Source organism: Aedes aegypti, chromosome 2, assembly GCF_002204515.2.
Source record: "Aedes aegypti strain LVP_AGWG chromosome 2, AaegL5.0 Primary Assembly, whole genome shotgun sequence".
NCBI lineage: Eukaryota > Metazoa > Arthropoda > Insecta > Diptera > Culicidae > Aedes > Aedes aegypti.
The window spans coordinates 219,204,976-219,227,174 of record NC_035108.1 but is presented as its reverse complement, the minus strand read 5'-3'; the positions used below and the strand labels follow the sequence as shown (position 1 = coordinate 219,227,174).

At 36.2% G+C, this 22,199-nt stretch overlaps 1 protein-coding gene across 5 annotated transcripts in view; it reads right to left on the bottom strand.

Annotated features, from left to right (window-relative positions):
- The window catches only part of LOC5569579 (dipeptidyl peptidase 4), a 66,324-nt gene that overhangs the window by 19,416 nt on the left and 24,709 nt on the right, over positions 1–22,199 (bottom strand). For 3 of the 5 annotated variants that reach the window (XM_021844039.1, XM_021844042.1, XM_021844040.1), the window contains exons 2-12: positions 16,927–17,144; positions 16,439–16,542; positions 16,187–16,385; positions 16,050–16,124; positions 13,594–13,646; positions 8,050–8,264; positions 7,664–7,958; positions 7,475–7,604; positions 7,210–7,398; positions 6,337–6,461; positions 6,041–6,216 (exon numbers count right to left, since the gene is read on the bottom strand). In XM_021844039.1, the coding sequence (XP_021699731.1) occupies positions 6,041–6,216; positions 6,337–6,461; positions 7,210–7,398; positions 7,475–7,604; positions 7,664–7,958; positions 8,050–8,264; positions 13,594–13,646; positions 16,050–16,124; positions 16,187–16,385; positions 16,439–16,542; positions 16,927–17,034 (1,669 nt within the window). In that variant the 5' untranslated portion in view covers positions 17,035–17,144. Of the gene's footprint in view, positions 1–5,668; positions 5,828–6,040; positions 6,217–6,336; positions 6,462–7,209; positions 7,399–7,474; positions 7,605–7,663; positions 7,959–8,049; positions 8,265–13,593; positions 13,647–16,049; positions 16,125–16,186; positions 16,386–16,438; positions 16,543–16,926; positions 17,145–22,199 lie in introns of all 5 variants that reach the window. The other 2 variants (XR_002500326.1, XR_002500325.1) reach the window with 2 other exon arrangements.

The window sequence follows — 22,199 nt, the reverse complement described above, 5'->3', positions numbered from 1 at the left end:
GAAACCAAAAAGAGTTAATATTGAAAAAAGACGAAGTTATCTGTACTTAATACACATCTCAAATTAATCTTCTAAAGCCAAGGGGTGGATCACTCTTGATGCATTTGTTGAAGTTCTAGGTATGCATTCGAATGCATTTAAATGCATACTCAGCAAAATTTTCAATCCATGGCTTGCTCCAACGATCGATTGTTGTCCTTTTAGAAGTGTCAAACGTGTGGTACCATGGACGTACGAAGTCTCGGATGTCGGCATCAGGGAATGAAATTATTTCAAAAATCTCCAAATTCATCTCTTCGTGGACAGTAAGACTAACGACATGAACGGAGGAGCTTGAAAACAGTCACACAGCTCAACGAAGAAGTAAATCTGTCCACAATATTTAAAAGTTTTGTTGTTTGTCAAAATTGCTAATCCCTAGGCAGCATATTTAAGTGGTGCTCCTGTGTCTGTTAAGATAGGAGTAGATTCGATAGGAAAACTGAATTACGGGGTTTAACAGATTTGTGGTTCATAAAAGGTAGATGGTAATGACATAAAATAAATTATACTCAATATTGTAGAAGACTCTACTGATGAACTTTAGAACAGTTGGTCGGGGCTTTCCAAAATGTCACGTGCTTTTCTTCTGAAGAAACCACGCGTTGCACTTGAGGAAATACCGTAATGTTTTTCTCGCATAAGAATCGAATAGAGCGTGGAAAAAATACGGCGCTTCGTTCTCTCAGAGAAAGTTTGTTTAAAGCTCAGGACAAATACTTCAAATGTTTATCGATTCTGTTCTAAACCGAAATTAAAGTTCAAATATTTCCACCTTCATTTGGATGTGAAATTTCGATGCGGATTTCTATCCTTCTTCAGTAGAGCATATACAATGGGTTTCTCGGGCAGAAGGTTCTGGTCAATCCTGATCCAAAATCAAACTGTTTCTACGGGGACGTAGGACGATTTTTTCTGGAAAATTTCCTCTTCCCGTAATGTCCACTGCGTATATGACCTTCCATGAATAAATCAAAAATGCTCTTAAAATTGTGGGCATCAGTTAGGTTTCTAATTCAAATGCAATATATTTCGAGTAATTAATAACAGCTTGATAACCTGAAATAAATAAATTTTGTGATTAGGTACTTGCAGAATATCAAATGAAAATTATTTCTGCAAACAGTTTTGAAACTTCCACAACAAATAATAAAGCGTTGCTATAGATGGTTTAGGTCAGGGCTAAGTTGATATGGATGTCCAAAAAATGCATCTGATGCAAATTGATGTACATTTGATGTGCACCGAAAAAGTGATCCACCCCTTGTCTAAAGCCCATAGGAACACTATATTCCAAACATTGTAAATTATATTGAAGAACAATCATATTTTTACTACTCATACGCAATTGATTGGATCAGCTTTTTCAATGAAATTATAAAGTATTTGAACACCTCACGTTTATGATTTGTTTTCTTAAGCTAAGTATGCTGTTTCGCTCAAGAAAAGTAAAGAAATTCTTTGACTGAATGGGTCAAGAAATTTCCTACAGAGAGCCCCCTTTGAAGTGACATTTCTTCTCAACTGCGTACTGCGATCAGAAAAAAGTGATTTTCTTGACCATTTCTTGGGAGAAATTTTCCACGCATCGAGATAGGCGATTCCTTTTCTTGTCAGTAGCAAACCGGCCTTTATTAAAAAAAAATTCTTCCCAGAAATGGTCCAGAAAATCGCATTTTTCTGATCCCAGTACGCAGTTGAGGAGAAATGTCATTTCAAAGGGGGCAAATTTTCTTGACCCATTCAGTCAAGGAATTTCTTTACTTATCTTGAACGAAACAGCATACTTAGCTTTACGTTTCAACAAAAAGCTACCGTAGCTGTCACATCACTGATTCACACTGATAATCCATCAGTAGGCTTCAACGATACCTTGGATACTCGATGATTGTTGTGTGTTGCTATTTTTCAAAGCGTTTCTTGTTCAAGCATACTGTGATTGAATTATTTGATTCAATGATAGCATGGTTTCGTATCCTGCGGTTAAACTTTGACAGCTGCTATAGAACGCGACATCTACCGTAAACCGGAAAAAAATTTTAACAATCGCAAAAAAAAAAATTACAAAATAAGTATATTGCATTTTTTTTACCGGACTTTAGTGATCTGAATTTCATCTTTCTCAGAATTCGCCTTAGATTTCGCTGCCCCTTTTCGATCACCACCGCCCATGCAATTATGTTCATGACAGTTTTCTCCGGCTGGCTCAGTGTTTACCATTTTCTCTTTGTTCTCGACTTAAATTTTGTAAAAATATTGATATCTACCAGGATTTTAATAGGGTCTTAAAACCCTGTTCCAAAGTTAGTACCAAACGCTTAAGTTTAGGGTAGAAACAACATAGGTTATAAATGTTGCAAAACACCAACTTTCCGATTTTATCCCACTAATCGTATATGAGCACTGACCGGATCTGTACATTTTCGGAGGAATTAAAAGTTTATCATGTTTTTCAATGCACTCTAATCGTCTACAAAGTAACTGTTCCGAGAAAAAGTGTAAATTATGTGCTCCTTCCTATGCTGCACACGGTTCTCCACCCAAGCATTGAAAATATTAACCTATATTATCCTTAGGACCTCAAATATTGTTAAATAAATTTTGACAAATTCAGTATTTTATTACCCTCTATTTGTCTACAGAATTGTATTTTTTATGAAATAGCATTTAACATATCATAAAATTAGCTTGAATATTAAAAATTGATATAAAATTGATATTGATATGAAAAATAATACACGAAATTGTTCACTAAATAGCAAGAGAGGTTTTAAACTAAAAAAATCCTGTCTACTAATTTTGAAAATTGTGTCCTAATTCTTACCATTGGGTCCTGAAATTTGGAATGAATTCTTGTTTTTATTTGATAATACGAAAGAGCATGTTCTTGCAACTACTTTTTAAATTTTTCCAGCTCAAATATCGGCTATAGGGGGGTCCGTAGCCTTGAGGTTACGCTTTCGCTTCATAAGCGGAAGGTCATGGATTCAATTCCCAGCCCCTCCACAAAAAAAAACCGTCCAGCCACCAGAAGACACCGCACGGAGGAGCGTGCTTTGGGGAGCACATTCATCCTCCGTCAGTATCAGATGGTGACTGAGACAAACTGACCCTCTTCGCAGGCAGCTAGCCTCACTAACAGCAGAGCTCTCTTCTACCTGCTCGGTGTGAGAGTGAAAGAGTAGGAGAGAGTGAAAGTTGATGTAAATATAATAAATAGGTTAAAAATAGATCTGTATCGATAAAGAAGCTACCGATCAACTGATTCCGGCACAGTAGTGGCCACGAGCACGGAGTGCCTTAATAAAAAAAAAAAAAAAAAAAAAAAACACGGATTCAGTGTGTTTTATAAAAAAAAATATCGGCTATGTCATATTTAAACTTTAATATAAAAATTGGGTTCATAAATGAACCTTGACTTTTTGATCATGTTTGACGTTCGCTTAGTCGACAAAAACACCACAGGGGTTTTTAGTTTTAACACTGGGATTGTTCCTATCTGACATTTCGGAAGGGACACGGAAAACAAAATGCACTCAAAGTTGAGATTAAGCCAAGGGGTGTGACAAAATCAAGTATTTGACCATTTCATGCCTATAGAACGCCTAAATGTAGGCATTTTTTTTCTTGAAATAAACATGTTTTTTCGAAATAAACGGTTTCATGATTGAAAATGTATACCGTATGCTGTCAAAAACCTATTCAGTAGTTCGCCCTTAAACTTTTACCACAAGTCTGCCCAACCTTTTTGAATCGCGTAAACCTCAAAACAAGGTTAAAGTGAGCGATTTTTTTTTTGAATTATCAACATTCAATCAATGCTTAAAATTACTTTGGCGAAACTAAAGAAAATACAATTACTTCTGACCATCCTGCTCAGATTTCTGTAAGTGGTCATCACAGAATTTTGTTATCATATTCAATTCTATGAGAATTTCACCCAGATTATATAAGAATCTTTCTGAATATTTAAAAAATGCAATTTTATATTATGTAAGAATAATGCAACACAGAATTCGATCTGAAATCCAGAGAATTATTCGAGTAACTTACCAAGTATAATCTAAGAACTCTGCCCGGAACTCAGTGAAAATCATGTTCAGGATTCTTTGAAAATCTCAGCAAAGATTTTTTTAAGAATCTTGCGTAGAGTTATGTGAAAGTTGTTCCTCGGATTCGGTCTAAATCTCACACAAGACTTTTAAAATCTGCTTTAGAATTTCTGAAAATTATAATAAGATTGTATTTCAAAAGCAGAATTCTATCGAAAGGCCACCTAGTGTTCGATAAAGACTCTGTCCAGTATTGTGGGCATTAAGGTGAAGATGAATCGAAGCCAAACCTCAAATTTTCAAGAGCACGGATCTGGAGAACCAAACATCCGTTTAAGCTGAAAACTTCATCGATTGGTCACTCGCTGGTGGTGACCAATCGATTAAGTTTCCAGCTCAAACGGGTGTTCGGTTCTCCAGATCCGTGCTCTTGAAAATTTGAGGTCTGGCTTCGATTCATCGTCACCTTAAGTCGCAGATTTGATTATAATCTATGCTAGGATTCTGTGGATTGCTGCTAAGGATTCTGTTTCGCCCAAGTTTTTTGTATAAATCATGTTATGTTGAGGAATCCTACACATTATATTTTGAAAATTATTTCTATTTTTTGTAAGATTCATAGCCAACATTGTAAAAAAAAAACTTGTATGTTTAATGAAATCATTCTCATAATTAATATATTTGTTTTAATCTCATTATGATTAAATAAATAAATCGATCATCTCAAAGCAGATTCGTATGCATGACAATAATAACGATTATTCTAATTCCAAAGAAGAGATAAAATTATAAATATTTTTTTAATTTGAACGAATTAAAAAAAGTTTAGTATAACAAAAAGAATGAAAATTTCTGTTCTGTTTCTGAGTATTGTTAATAATAGGTAGTAAACTATTAAATGGCCAAAAAACATGGTTTTGGATAATTTTTTGATAGTAAAATTTAGGTAGCATTGTGTGTTGCATAATACCTCACATTAAGGGAAGCATGAAAAATGTATAGGTGAAAAGCACCTATTATCGACATACAAGAATTCTGTTCCAATTTTCGGTTTTTCATACAAAGTAGGCCAATCGTATGAATGGGTTCGAAAACAAGTGATGGTTCGAAAGTTGGTGCTTTTCCCCTATCTTCCGTCTCTCCTAATCCCAGGAATCCAAATTATGATAAAATGAATACCGTGTGGTATTCTCTACGTGTCGATTGCGATACCAGATTTTTTTTTGTCTCATCTGAACCCTTAATTTTTTTCATTCGTGTAGCTTTGAGGTTGAAAAGTGTTGAAAATCACCCCGGTTGACGGTACATATTTTGCATTAGACTTTCTTTTGGGTGCACAAAATTCCATGGAAATACGACAATAGGACAGGGAACAACAGTAGAGGACTTGCACAATATGTGCATTGTTGTCTGGTTGCTCTCGTGTAAAACGTTGAACTTAGTGGGTCTAAATATCACATTTATCTGGTATATTTCTATGAACTCAACATAGAAAGGGTATCAGTAGTGGACAAAAGATTACAAAAAGCAACATCGACGACAAGCACAGGTTTATGACAAAGTGTGATTATTATCACCTTGACCAATGATCCGGACGATATTCGATGTCGATTCGAGTCCATTTTGTTTCAAGAATTACAATCTACCTATGTATGGAAATCTTGATGAATCATGTTTTGCAGCGAACACCATGCTCGTAATCTCATACTATGCTTTTCAAAACTCGGTAACTCAAACTAGATAATCAAAAATTAACATAACGAGTGTAGTGTACATCTGAGGTGCACCAAATATATGTATTTATAATTACGTGTTTTTATATTGCATCCAAGAAAGAACTTTGAATGTATTCCACATGTCCGATCGAATACCAATTACTACCAAATATTTGATGCACCCATAGACCTTCAATTCGGAAGGCTCCTTATTTCAAGTTTAATTTAACGTACCTGCCAACGGTAATCCTGGACCTTCACATTCTAAAATGTAATGAGTAATTCCTGAATTTGTAGCAGTGTGAGAGGGAGGGCTCACATAAGCGTTGAAGTGCGTACAATTACTATAATAATATCGGCTACTCCACAATACTTCGCTTAGGTCGCAAGTGACGCATGTTGGCTCGGATCTGTTTTGAAAATAAAAAGGATTAAAAGGATGTGAAGGATTTTGAACCAAACATAACCTCCATAAGATTGTTGATCGTATGTCATGAAAAAACACATTTCAATGTACCAATGTAATTTACCTCTTGAGTTCCTCATTTACTGGATCTTTCACAACGTATAGATGCTGTTGACCTGGACGTTTGCCATGTGTTCCAAGGTAATAGACCAGATGATTAAATGTATCCCATGCTAGTATACGCACAACCTGGAATAGCGGAAAAATATTGTCAGTGCAGGCAAAATCAAGAACGAACACAAACTTCGCTCAACTACTTCGCGCGACCAAAACTTCGCTGGACTCTGGCGATCTTTTCATATTGGTGCTCGAGCGACACAGGCTATTTCAATGCGTCGCTGGAGCACTACACTACAAGGCGCTCGCCAGTCCAGCGACGCGATAGTTGAGCGACATTGCAGCGATTACTCGGATGCACAATAAGCAAACTGTTATGCTAATTGCAATATTCAAGTTAACCCGTTTAAAAGGGTCCGTTCAATATTTAGGTAAGCACAACTTCCCAAATGTTTGATCTCTCATCTCATGAGCAATGTTTTTCATTAAAGTCATCAAGTCAGACAAGTTTTTTGACTTTCCGCATGTCAGTTTGAAGCAAATTAACAATCAAATTAAATTTATCATTTGCTATGCAAAATGATCAAAACGAAAATGATTCAAACGTACGTTTTGGAATTTTTAGACAATCCTTCAGGAGTCTTCTCCAAAGTACTTTGGACCAGTGGTGGGATTCAAATTTAAAGTATTTCGTTCAAATTTTCACAGTGTCATCCCAAGTGTGAGGCCCAAATGAAAAAAAAGAAGGGTGTTGGTTTTTGCACTTCCATGATTATTCCATGATTCTCTTACTCTTCAATCAAAAGTTTTTTTTTCAGAACTACATTTGGGTTTCAACAAAAAAAAGTAATAAACCTAAAAAATGTTTAAAAAAACTTACCTCATAACGTCCGTGAGATATCACAGCTATTCGTTGTTGGGTTATTGTAACATGTTTTATGTGAGTAAAATGTTCAGTGCCCGTTTCCTGTACGCTAGCCATCATGAGAAAGCTGTCCCCATCTGGAGCAAAAACAGGATGAGGTAATATGTCCAGCCATTCGTTTTCGGGAGCTCGCTCAGAATGATGCTAGAGAAGCAGATAACATTGAATTAGTTGAAAGACAAACTACAAAAAAAATCGACATTTTTCCAAAACTTCTTACTTCTATGCACTGCCAGTCTGGACTTTCACATGATGCCACAAAAGACATGTTTTGAGGTCGAGTTACCCATACTGTCGATATTCGCATGGTGGGAGCATTTATCCAGTTAGCCGATAAAAAATAGTGATCTCTGGAATAAAGGTGAAATAAGGACATTAACACTATCCTTACATTAGTCACAAAACTTACTGTTCTTCTAGTGCTGCAGGCCGACTTAATTCCGAAGTTACTATATTGCTAAGGTTTCTTATATCCACAACCCATAGTGTCACTTCCGGGTTAATCGAACCCGGCGTAGGATATCGCATTTGCTTAGAAATAGGAAAAAGTGTTCTATTATCATCTCTGCCTGCGGATAACGTCGTGGTCGTTGTAAACCACGGGTACGTCATTTGCCCAACTCGTGAATCGTTGAATGTTGCATACATAATGTGATTCCCGTCTGGCGAAAACCACATTGCTTCGAATGATGTAAAAATTTCCTCTAGAAAGAGTAATGTAAGAACATGTTATGAATTTAGGATGAAATGAAGTAGACATGTACGAAAATTCAAAAATTCTTCCAATTGACCAACCTTCATACAACCAATCAGGTACACCGTTGTATATAGTATTTTCTTCTCCTGTAAATGTTAGCCTATGATCTTCCTCATCCGATGGTGATTGTCTTATATATATGTCGTTAGCGGCTACTATTGCTATTGCGGTAGTGTTTCCAATCCAAGACACATACTGCAAGCGAGCGGTCTGCAGTTTTGGAGAGCGTTTTAGTCTTATTGGCATATGATGGCTGAAATTGCAAAGGGAAACAAATGAATTACCATATATCCTGTTATAACTATGTTATAGTCAATTATAATGTACTCTATAAACAACCAGCTACTTGAGCTGTTAGCTGTGGACATAATTCATCTTGTTAGTCCACCATATTTGGGGCCCAGATAGCCGTAGCGGTAAACGCGCAGCTATTCAGCAAGCCCAAGCTGAGGGTCGTGGGTTCGAATCCCACCGGTCGAGGATCTTTTCGGGTTGGAAATTTTCTCGACTTCCCAGGGCATAGAGTATCTTCGTACCTGCCACACGATATACGCATGCAAAAATGGTCATTGGCAAAGTAAGCTCTCAGTTAATAACTGTGGAAGTGCTCATAAGAACACTAAGCTGAGAAGCAGGCTTTATCCCATTGATGACGTAATGCCAAGAAGAAGAAGAAGAAGAAGAAGTCCACCATATTTCATCGTCCACCCAATGTGTAGCATTTCGGTCCTTGCATAACGGGTGTTAGGCTAGCATTTCATGATTTTTCACACATCCTGTCATATCCTTCTTTTTTTAGGTGTTACATTCCAACCGGGACAAAGCCAGCACTTCCACAAGTCCTGAAGAAAGATGCCAAGGTAAAAGATACAGCTCATAAAAGCAATATGTACAGGAAGTGCGTGGCGATGAGGTCGAATGTCGAATGCTCTTGAGCAGCAGTGTGACATTGACGAGGGCGGTGATTACATCCGCCTCAGAAAGGGCACACAGGGCCCTCAGTAATTAACTTGAACGGACTCAAGGTAAGCTGTTCAGAATGCCCGTTGAACCTACAGTATCCTCATAAAGTTTGCTTCAAGTGCTTCGGGAAGGGTATTAAGGCGTGGAAATGCAATGGGCTCAACATGAGTAAGCTGTGTAGCAGATGCAGCAGCGAATGCGATAGAGGGTAAACGGTTCTGAGTAAATCGAAAAGTGCCTTACATTTGCCGACAGAGCAGATAACGGACACTTGATGAGTGAACCCAGATGTCTGGTTCAAGCGGAGTATCAAAGCTGCCAAAACCGAAAGTAACGAAGTTGATTTAAGGTGAAACAGTTTGGAATCAACTTCTAAGATTGCACTAACACTTCAAAGCCACAAATCTCGCGAAGAAAGCATCCCACAACAGTGCACTCTTTATTTTGGCTTTGTGCACTAGCAGAAAGTTTAAAATAAGAAGATCAGGAACGTTTGCCAACTATTTCTCCAGTTTTGTGCCTTTGAAGACGTGAGTAGGGGGAGAAGTTGGCCATTGTGCCGGCCATCTTTGGATTCCGATATGTTTCACCTTAAGACACTGCTGCAGCCCAGCAACAGCTTTGGCAATCAGTCTCAGAAACGTATACTAACGTGGTGTTACTAATGCCCCCATAGCGCATCTAAGCCAACAACATTAACTAGGCGGCGGATCAGTCTCAACAACTAGCAGCTATAGAGACGACAGGACGATATCGAAGTCTTCATCTCAAATAAAGGTTTTGAGACAGCAAAAATTAACGGTATGTTCTACTCCAACTTTGAAGAAAGTGGTGGTCAATTGAGAAATTGTCCCATGTGATTTACAGCATGATAGTTGAACTAGTCAATCGGTAGCCAGTAGAAATGGTTGACGTAGCAGCAGCAGTAATCAAAGTAACTAACTAGGGAAAGTGTACCAGTTATGGCCATAGTGGTTCCCTATTTGGCCATATGTGACATTTTGATAACTTTTACATTTTAAGTCTTTTTGTATGCTGCAACATCAAGAAATATCTTAAATCTACTACAATACACAAACATTTTCAAAATTTGAAGACATTAAAGTAATCACCTATGGCCGAATAGGGAATCACTATGGCCATAACTGGTACACTTACCATATCCCTGACCGCGTTAAATGTAGTTCTGGAATATGTGGAAACAGTTAGCACAGTTATTAGTCTGCTGAGTGCTGCTCTGGACCTAGCTAGCTGCCGTGATATCAGCCATTCCAGAGTAAGCAAGCTACCGGTGCTATTACTAAAAGTGAGGAAAGCATCAAGTGATCAGTCGGTGCATAAAATTATCTGTCTACTAGATGCAACGAGCAAGTTGTTGAAGAGGTTAATCTTCAACAAGCTAGTACCGTATACGGAAGGTCTAACAACCAGTTCAGATTCGGCAAAGGTAAATGTACTCTGGACGCTATCCAGTCAGTCGTCCAGACAGCTAAGGTAACAATCGAGCTTTATATAGGGACTTCATTAATGTGCAATTGCTAGTAACGTTGGTTGGTAAATAGGTATCAGAGGAGTCCTCAACGTGTGTAAAAAGATATATCCTTCTAATACCAAAAGTTTAAGAATGGTATAACGGAAACCATGATGAATTGAAGATGAACCAGTCGAAAAATCGAGAAAAAATTGTAGCAGTCAAAAAATCAGGCGTTTACTGTTTACCAGAAACCGCCGAAATTAAAAACAAAATTGACGTATTTTATAGCAAGATTAACTGTATAATCAGGCAGCTCGAATATTTAACAGAAAGATTCATTCTAATGGGCTACATCTAAGCGTGAGCACTTCAATCACGCCGTGATTGAACAGAGCAATCGAAGTTGCACAGAGATTCAATGAATGGGACTTGGGATTAGCTTACCATTTCTCAATGTGCACAAATCGAGAGCTTAATTTTTGAAAGGAGGAAGGGGAAGGAAAGGAATGTTATTTAGACAACCATTGTTACTAGAGACCGAAGAATTTTTTGCATCTCTACAGTTGTCATGGAAAGGATATTGGGTTAGTGGGATAAGGTAAAGATTTGTGAGTCACCATTTGTAGGTGATGCGATCCATGATATATTTACGCCTAACTGGATTCGCAATATTATTCGTTTAACGCATTGTACGTCGAACAAAGGCTCATGGCTCACTCTCGCAAGAACAAGCGATAAAATCCAAAGATCAAACACTACTAAAGCGTTTCGCGATATGCGACCCGCGACACTGTTTTATCGTGCTATGCGAGCGACGCGCAACACGATTGATCCTGACCGCATCACCCGCCCCCGTAGGAGCAAGCGACACGGTCAAAGCTTAGCTTAGCTTAGACTGACTATATCAATGGTTGCTATTTCGTGATTCACCGAAGTCAGTGAATATGCACAAAGAATCAACTAGAAGCGGAATTTGAGGCAAGTGTGCCACCTTAAGCAAATTGTTCTCTAACTTTGTCTAAAGCTTATAAAATCCACCAATTTAGCCTCATGATGTTAGTTTCACATCTTTTCATAACCACTGTGCCATTTAAAAAGAAAATTATTTCAAAAAATATTAGTTTTGGAGCTTCTCAAATATCATCCAAAATAACCTATTTTTCGACACTATGGGGCAAGTGTGCCACCCATATGGGGCAAGACGGCCACCGAATGAACATTGCATGTAATTCTACTTATAATGAAATTTTCTTTATTTCATATAAATATTACTTACAAAGCAGACGCTAATCGATACTTTGAAAAATAATTTTAAGTTTACCGTAATAAGGGGATGCTTTATAACAAGGTTCAAAACATGCGTAACTCCCTACTACTCAATTCGAATAACTAAAATGGTTATTTTTGTCTCCATTCAATACAATATATGTATTACCCTTATATTACGGCGAATATGTATAATAATCAACTAGATCAGCACTTTACCTTTACCGTTATATGTAAAATATTGATGGAGATATGTAAAACGGTACTTAATAAGCCAAAAAACATGTTATTATTGAATATTTTGAGAAAAAATCATTTTGGGGGCAAAAATGTCAGTTATTCCCCTACTATACTTTAGAAACTACTACTTGTGCCTCATTTTGGTTTATTATTGTGATTTTGTTGATGACGTTTACATTTTTATAAATTTCACTCCAACAATTTTTGCTTACCAAATAGGTGGCACACTTGCCCCAATAGGTATACATTTCAACCAAACTGGTTTTCGTATGTAGAACAAAATAAATTTTTCGTTCAAATGCCACAATAACTTATACATTTGAATAGTTTCACGATGTACAGAACGTTAGAAAAATCTGGTAATAATTTACCCTCCACCATGCTATTTTGAAACAACGAAATCTTATAAAAATTCACTCAAATTTGGTTGTCTTTGCACAAGTCGATGTAAATACGTGAAAAATAGAGCCATTTTCATCATATTTTGATCATTGTATTGTGAACTATAAGAGAACATATTGTTAAGCTAAAAGAGAAAATAAATATTATAGTTTTTATAAAAAGTAGAGGTGGCACACTTGCCCCAAAGTCAGTGTGCATAATTCAACAGATATAATACCAAGCTTTCATTTGAGGTAAAAATTTCTCAGATCGGACTATTACTGCGAACGCATCAACCATTTATGTCAAAAAGATCCGAAAAGGTTGGGCAGGCCTGATCTATGGCATCGTTTCCCAAACTTGCCTTTGGCGATTTCCCAAGTTTTCAGCGCCTCGCTCGTCTATTAAATAAAAAAACGTGCTGACGATACGTCGGGGATTTGCTATCGTCTATGGTAAATATGATCAATAATCATTTTCACTCAAAATTCTTAGAAAATACTTCCCAAGGTCCAGAGGCATTGGTACCCCATTTTTTGTATTAAATTCTTTACTAAATCTACATGTCATTGTTGAAAGAATCCAGATTGAACCTTTAATGGATTTCTTAGTATATATTTGATGGATGAATGAACGTATTTTCTGTGCAACACAGAATACAGTAGACATCATCCAAATAATGGACACTTCATGCAGCTCGTCTAAATTATAGCATGGGTATTGCAAGCAATCTGTCAAGGATCTTGCCAGGAACACGCTGACAATGCAAAAATAGTCAAACAACAAATTTTAGGATTCTTAGCACATAGGCTGCAGAATTGTAGAATTCTCAGAAATTAAAATGTTTAAGTTGTAAATTGGAGTATCCCAACGGACGAGTATGTAGCGATCGAAAAGGTGAAACAATACTTTGAAGAACACCTGAATGACGCTCAGACAATAATTATCAAGACACAACGAAAGAAAATAAATAAGTTGTGATTCCGGATTGAAATAGAAGGTGTAATATACTCCATCTAAAAGAAAGGTGGAGAGTTAGAGTGTGAGAACTTCCGAATGATCGTTATTCTAAATGTCACCCATTAGGTGTTATCCCGCAGATTACTGTTAAAAATTTCAAGGAAAATTTTAAGACAGGTTCAAATCTCAAATGGATTGAATATGATTAATTGAAAACTGCTTGAATAGTTGATAATTTTTGTTTTAGGCAAAATCAGCAAACAAACATTTGAAATAAATTCCAAATAAAAATACTTACTCATTAGCGACGTCATATACGGTGTAAAGTGCAGTAAACGATATTCGGTAAACCTGTAAAGATGAATGAAATATTAAATTTTTTTATTGATGTGGGTACAGAGTATGTTTTTGGTATGATACGAATTATAACGGTTAAGTTCATTTGTAATAGTAAAAAGTAATTAAATCAGCAATCACGATAGTTTCGAGGCATAGTCCAACTTTTGCAGAGTAGTCCAGAAATCAGATTTACAAGGACATGGCTTTAGAACTTTAAAATGAAACTTTAGGTGAAAATTGTATTCCACAAAGATACACAATGAGAAGCAAATGACCGAAGTTGTAAATTCTTTTTTCTTTATTGATTTTCAAAGAACCTGATTATGTGTATTCGTGGTTTAGTATTTTCCTACTAATGAATTGAATTGCTTTGAACCATTTAGATATATCTAATGCATGAGTCATATATGACCCACTAGAAACAAATCGTTTAATTTATTTTTTGTATGAATAAATACTTTCCGAATTAGTTAATCAGCCGGAAACCGATATCAAGTTTATGACACTCAGAAAAAATACGCCCGAAATATCTCGATTAATTACTATGTCGCTGTCGTTAGTATCTTTTAATGTCCAAATTAATCTTATTTAAAGATACAGGGTGATTACTATTCCCTGTCTGTAATATAAATGATCATAAAGGCATCTTGAATTTTAATTTGCACTTGCATCCATTTTTGTACGTCTATATCATTTGTCTTGAATGTGTGTAGGTACCGTAATCCGGGGGCAAGTTGATCACTGGGGCGAATTTGATCAGGTCGGTACCAAGAAACATTTCCTCCCAAGCATGCTGAAGGTTTTGTTGACACCACACACATTCCATGTTTTCAAGTTTACAGATGCCTAATGATGATTTTGAACTATTCCATTTTTATTAGGGTCAGTTCTGCATAGAAATATTCAATTTTTTGAAGGTGTAAGCAGTATACTTGGAAATGTCGGTACGTAATAATTCACTGGTGTTATGCCAACATGTCAACTTTGAGTGCTTAAAATATTGTGTAAGCTTGAGTATGAACTACTGAACTCATTTTTGATACATATAGCATAACAAGTAAAGTTTTTTGCCCATAAAACCGTTTATTCTCATATAATGTGCTTAATTCAAGGTAAATTTCCTACATTTAGGCGTATTAGGTAGATTTTGAAAGTTTAATTTTGCAATAAAATGATCTAATATCCGAGTTGTATCATCTAATAATTTAGAAATCATTTTCAGATTGAGGAGACCCAAATTTAGTAGATAGGGATAGATTTTATTTTTAAACCTGCTTTGTTATATGATGATCAATTTTGCCTCAGTGTGTCATTTAAATATCTTGATATTAAAACTAGTTTTTTGATATGTAAAAGATTATTTAATGAATAAACGATTACATAAACTGATAAAGATCAATGGAGTACTCGTGTTGTCGAAATTTATTTGACAATATTTAAATTACGAAGGACAACACAACAAAAAGTTTTAAAATAGTGATCAATTTGCCACTGGATTACGGTTACATATTTCTTTTTATTTCTTCATTTTTAGCCACATGCGTTGTATTCAAAGCATTACAGTTGGCACGCATGTTATCGAAAATCAAATATTTTAACCAAACGAGGTAGGGAACGGGTGGTAAAATGAACACCTTAAGGAAATCATCGTGTTTTTAATTGAAAAACGAGGAATTTGTATAGTTCTCCCACAACATCTAAAATTAGGATGTTATCTATTGCAGTGACATGAATTCAGACTAAAATAGCTAAATTATCACACATTTTTGGCACCAGAAAAAAACGATGTAATTGTTAATTTTACCTACACTATGTGGGTAAAATGAACAGCTGTTGGTGGTGAGCAAAAAAAAACATTTCTGAAAATAATTATTGCTTTACCGAAAATATATCTATTAAAATCCGTTCAAAAAAAATTTATAAGTATGAGATTTGACATCATATGACAACGATAACCTCACTGAAAAACCTCAAGTCTTCCGAGCTAAAAGTTACGTCAGTTCTGATACGTGGATTCCTAAAATCTTAGTTTTTGTTGACGTTTTCACTTTATTTGACTTACGTATTAACCTGAACACTCCGATTTATGCTCTAAATCGTCCGTGCGTGATGAAAATTCATCGAAATTTGTTTTTTCTCGGTAAAAGGCACGGTGTTCATTTTACCACCCCTGTTCATTTTACCACCACTTCCCCTATATTTTTCAATTAAATAGTCGACATAAGAAAGCGAAAATTTATAAGATTCAATCTATGCGTTGTCAGAATAAATGCTATAGACGTACATAAACTGATTGTACACCGGAAATTAAAATCCTCACACGCATTTCATTCTGTGTTCATTTACTTTACTGACAGAAAATAGTAATCGCCCTGTAAATAAAGTATAATGAATTCATAGTTCATACTTCCTTACCTGCTTCACGTTATGCTTGAACAGTACATATCGTAGGTCGTGTGAACATTGGTAACCTTTCACGTTAATTTGGCGCTAGAAGTACAAATGTGATTATTCAGTTTTTGAATACTACATGCCTTTTTTATAAAACTCACTATAGTATGGTTTGTCACCAATGTTGACACAGTGTTTGTGGCAGTGTCTAGTACAGCAAGCCCTCCATCGTCAGATTGAAAGACAAATTTTTTGCTATTTATCCACATTGAAGGAAGCCGTTGTGGTATTATTTCCTTCTGCAGAAAATCGTCTAATTTCATTCGCTTGCCAGACCAGTATAGTAATTCATCAACGTAGCTGTAACGGTAGATTTTTTTATTGTTTGCATTACTTTAGTGCTAAATACTTACCCTAAAAGATATATAGCTGTAACAATCCCAGATATAACAAATCCAATTACTAATAGAGAAAATACTATGCTTCTCCAATTATGGCCTTCAGGTGGAAAGAGATCCTATAAGTAGAATGATAAAAAGCCATATAACAGATAATATTTGTGACGATCCAAACATTAAAAGCATATTTCCGATTTATGATTTTACAATTATTTTGTAGCTTTTCTACGCATGATGTTTTTCGTTATGGATGACATTTGAATCAAAAATAACTGAAACGACGTCTACTTTACAATGCGGCAACTTTCCAATAATGATAATCCATGAGACCAACATTGGGTCTATTGCATGATTTTGTAAGTAATTTTCAGTTGAATTTTGAAAGCATGTACTGCGGACCTTATCTAACTTTTTCAGATGCAACTAAGTGAAATTCAAGCTTGTGGCGTGCCAATTTTAATGATTAGATGGTCTGAACTAGAGAACTATGCGCACCCTCTTACCTGTTCTTCTTTTTGCTTCGGATCCGCCACCTGCAAGGTTTCATCTGGAGGTAACCGCCATGATCCTCCTCCACCCCCGGCCCGATCTGTATGCACATTTGCGTGCATTACAGGATCCCGAGGTACTAAGACTAGCTTGATTGTACGCCGCCACGATTATGTGTTTTAGAAGCCTTATGATTTTCAGTTTTTACTCTTAATGTTATACAACCAAACAGCTGTAAAATGTATAAAATGACATGTATTAACTATCTAATTATATTAGGCTCCCACATTTCAGTTAGGCACCAAAATTTACTCGAACACATTTCTCAGACTTGCGTTCTTATCGTTTTTCATCTATCTTAATGATTAGAACAGATAGAAATATTTTTTGCATATTTCTTTCATTTTATTTCGTTTAACAAAAAGTTATTCCGTTTCACGAAGAATTATACATTTGCACAACGCTTGAATTATTGAAAATTTTTAATTAAAGGGTCTAAGAATATAAAAAAAATATATTTTTTTCAACCGGCACTCATAGCGCATAGTTATGAACATAGAAACAAATAGAAACTTTTTTTTAAGATTTCAACCGATTCTGAGCACCGTAAACCGAGATAACTTTGATAGTTTTTGAGCGAAAGTCTGATTATTTCTGCTATCTGTTTTGAAGTTTTTAATTTTATATTTTTAAAACAAGTGTTGGTACCTTGGTTATCGATTGCACTTCAAAGATTGCATAACGATTAATTTTGAATGTATCCATAATTTTTTATATATTCGAATTTCGATTATCGGTTTTGGGGTAACTTTGAAAATAAATATGTAAGCACATGGAAATGCAGAACCAAACTACTGTTTGACATTATTGCAATGGGAACTAGATTTTAGAATGTCTATAAAGAAGGTGGACTATATTTTATGCATTCAAGTACAAAATTTATAGAAAATAATGTGATGTAGGATCCAAAAAACGTCGAAAATAATTGAATTGTGCACTGTTATTTTGGACACACCAATACATTTTGAACCTTCAAAGTATATATTTTGGACACCCGGCATTTTTAATCGTTTGGCGACAAAGTCCACGACACTGGTTGTATAATATGCTTGCCCATAGTCTAATCAATCAATTGACAATTGAAAACCAAAGAAATTCTGCGAAATTTAAAAAAAGTTTTTGTTTACATTTGAAAAATTTCTGACGGCTTCAATTTCTGTGTGTAACGTGTTGTAACGGTTGCATAGATGAACCGATTGAATTGAATTAATTTCAGATAAAATAAACACAATTTCTTTGTATAAACGGTTGTTGCAAGTGCGGAATAGTCCTAATTTCCAAATGTCATAGGAATTGAGTTGGTCTTTTGATTTAAACAGGAAAATTTGCAGCCCCAGGTGGTCCAAAATATATTGGTTACCCTACTACGAGGAAAATCAAATGAACAACGATAAGCATATAGGGTATTGCATACCTCTAGGCATTTAACGTATTATGAAAAATCCTGACTTCGTTTACAAAATTGGCTCCAAGTTTGACTATAACTAGCCTGTCAAGGATAAGTGACGAACTTTTGAAAACTTCATCAAATAGTGATCGTTCAGCCAATTTTTTGTAAGCGTTTAAAAAACTCAATTCCTATTAATTTTTAATATATGAATGTAAGGCTCAAATGTTATCGATTGCAACGAAGACAGCTCTAACATGGCATACTAATTACCTCTACTTTTACATTCGTTTTGTTTAACTGATCAACCGAAAATAAGTCATTTTGTTAAGTATGCAGTATAGGGCTCCGTACTATCAAAGTTACCAGCATTATAAAAGATACCCCGTTTTGCGGTATCAATTAATTAGAAATTATACAAATGTAAGTACTGTTAAGGTGAAACCGAGGTAGCCGAGAGTGGATGTCGCCAATATGGCCTTTCGGTTAACCCGAATAAAACATCTTTTGTTCTTTTTACGGAAAGACCTTTACGTCTTTTTGGCACTGAGATTAATGTAACTTATCAGGTAAAGTATGTCGGATTCGTTCTAGATTCCAAACTTTCTTGGACACCTCATATTGATTTTAGAGTCAAAAAAGCTTGCATAACCTTCGGTCAATTCCGGCGAACCTTTGGTAAAACCTGGGGCCTCAAACCCAAGTATATCAAATGGATTTACACAATAGTTGTTCGACCAATATTGGCAATATTGGGCGAAGTGAGAACAATCCAATCCAAATTGGACCATCTCCAAAAGATGTGCTTGATGGCGATTTCTGGTGCGTTCTCTACGACTCCCACGGCAGCGCTCGAGGCTTTTTTCGACGTTGTGCCATTACACATACATCTTAAACAAGAAGCACTTTCTTGCGCTTACCGTTTATGGGTACTGGATCTACTGGAGAAAATCTAGTAAAACGTAGATCTACACACACTTCGTTGTTTCCACTTTTGTTGGATTGGGATAAAATTGTTCTTGCTCCAAGTGATCTCACAATTGCTTGTCACTTTCCTTACAGGACATTTACTACACAATTCTCTTCACGGGATGAGTGGACGTCTGGCTATTTGGAAAGAAGTATATCAAACAATATAGTATGTTACACTGATGGCTGCCTTCTTGAAGGTAGAGCTGGTGCAGATGTATATTCTCGTGGGCTAAGGCTGAATCAGTTTTACTCACTTGGTAAAAACTGCACCGTTTTTCAGGCGGAAATATTTGCTCTTATGTGTGGAGTGCAATCAGCACTTCAACAGCGCGTAATGGGTAAAGTCATTTATTTCTGTTCAGATAGCCAGGCTGCTATAAAAGCTCTTGCTTCGGCCAACTCAAGGTCGAAGCTTGTTATCGCATGTCGAACTCAAATTGAGGAACTGAATTCAGTCAACTCTGTAAACCTTGTATGGGTACCTGACCATTTTTTCCATCGCTGGAAATGAATTGGCTGATGAGCTAGCTCGCGATGGAGCATCGCATGACTTCATCGGTCCTGAGCCGGTTATTCCAATTTCGAAGTTCTTCAGGACATTTTGTTATTCTTAACCCGCTGTGGTAATGAGCTATAGGCACTCTTTGCGCTCATGCGTTTTGCAGTGCCTATTTTAGGGCGCTGTTCGAACCCATTGTGGTATGGAGCTACATGCTCTCAATTCGCTTATGCGATCTTCCTTCTTCAAGGGACCCCACTCCTATTTCCTCCCATCTTTCCCTTCCCTTTCCTATCTCATCGGGTGGATGATGAAATAGGTTCAAATATAGCGATGGCATACATTTTCTAACTGGTGGGGAACGTGCCTTTGGAGCCGGCCTTCTGATACTTGATACCTGTTCATTTCGAGACAAATGAAAGTATTGTCCTACCGGAGAAATTCGTTTACACAACCTTAAGGTGAAATAGATTGGAATCCAAAAATGGCCATCACAATGGCCAACTTGTGCCCCTATTCAAGTTTCCAAAGGCACTCAACTTAAAAAATAGTAAGAAAACGTTCCTGAACTTCTAGTGCATAAAGCAAAATAAATACTTTTTTGGAAGTGGAAGTTCGATTGCAAACTGTGTCACCTTACAATCATACACCTGAATATCTCGAAATTGCGAATGCGATTCCGTGACCCCAGCGTGAGGAATGAAGCATTGAAGAGATAAATTGGTATACTGCTTTCCATAATGATATGACCACCCACAATTTTTCGCATACAGGAAAATATAATTCAAGCAGGAAAAATCTAATACCTAGTTATGTTTAAGGGCCACGAATGTAAATTAATGGGTTGAAAGTAAATTCATCAAAATTTATATTATGGATTTCATGGATATAGGGGGATTAGAAGCATAATGAACATACGGGGCAAAATGGACACCCACTTAATATTTGAGAATTTTTATACTTTATCAAAAGTTCAAACACTGCATGAAATCTGTATTGCATTTGACTAAGACAAATTGACCCTCTTCGCAGGCAGCTAGCCTCAAACGACTCAGGAACACGGCAATACAAACCACCGCAAGAGCAATGGACTATGGTTTATATGGAAATTGATTGGACTAACAGCAGAGTACTCTCCTACCTGCTCGGTGAGAGAGTAAAAGAGTAGAAGAGAGTGAAAGTAGATGTAAATATAGATAAGTTTAAAATAGATCTGTATCGGTAAAGAAGCTACAGATCAACTATGATTCCGGCACAGTGGTGGCCACGAGCACAGAGTTTCTTTCAAATAAATATAAGAAAAAAAATGTCCTTTGAAATTTTACTAAGTTTTTCTCAGCTTCAAATTGGCATAAAAGCAAGGTGATGGGAGAATCTATTTTTTGTTAGCAATGTAACGAACCTAAAAAGGTTCTTTTTAGCTATTATGATTGAGGGAGATCCCTTTTACATGTTGGAATGATTGACAGTCATTAAATATTTTTAATTACTAAATTTTACGCAACTGTTCATTTTGCCCCTATATCCGTCAAACAATGACATTTGGTAGATGAAATATATTATATAAATATATATTGCGTATTGGAACCAATTACCCCTTAGTATTAAATCTAGTGTGTCCATATCTAGCTTTAAAAGAGACCTTATGCAGTATTTGACATTATAAATTGGTAAAATTGTGGGATAGCTCAAAAAATATGAAAGCATAATTGAAGCAATTGAATCACTAGGTGTAACGATAAAAAAGGCCGTAGCCTTATGTTACATGAGCAATACTGAATAAATAAATAAATAAATAAATAAATATAGTGTATTTCAGAACATTGATATTTTTTGCAAGAACTTGCAACTTTTTGAGTAAAGTGATATTAACAATAATGACATTTTACAACTTGGGTGATCTCGACAACTTGTCGTATTTTAACACGTTCTAAAACTTTGCGGAAGACGCGAAAGCTCTAGAACGCGAAATGAAAAAGGTTTGCATCGCACCACCTGCAGCATGCTGCGAATTTTCCAACTAAATTTTATCTTCAAATTAAAGAACAAATAAATCGTAGAAAAGTCTCCAAAGACATCAACCCGAAAAAACACTTCAAAGTGTTAGAGGTTTTGTCCTGTCCCAGTGCACTATGTGCCAGGAACGCAATCTGGCGGGACTAAATTAATAGCTCGGTAACGAAGCGTTTCCGGAATTTAGTGTCTCCGGCAAGTTTTTCTGTAACAACGAGTACCATCTACTGACATAAACGGATAGTTCATAAATCGTCCGCATAGGTGACGCCAACATCTAACTTTTTACTGTGACGTTCTAGAGACTTGGCGTGTTCGGCAAAGTTGTTCATTTTGATAAAATAAACAACTCTATC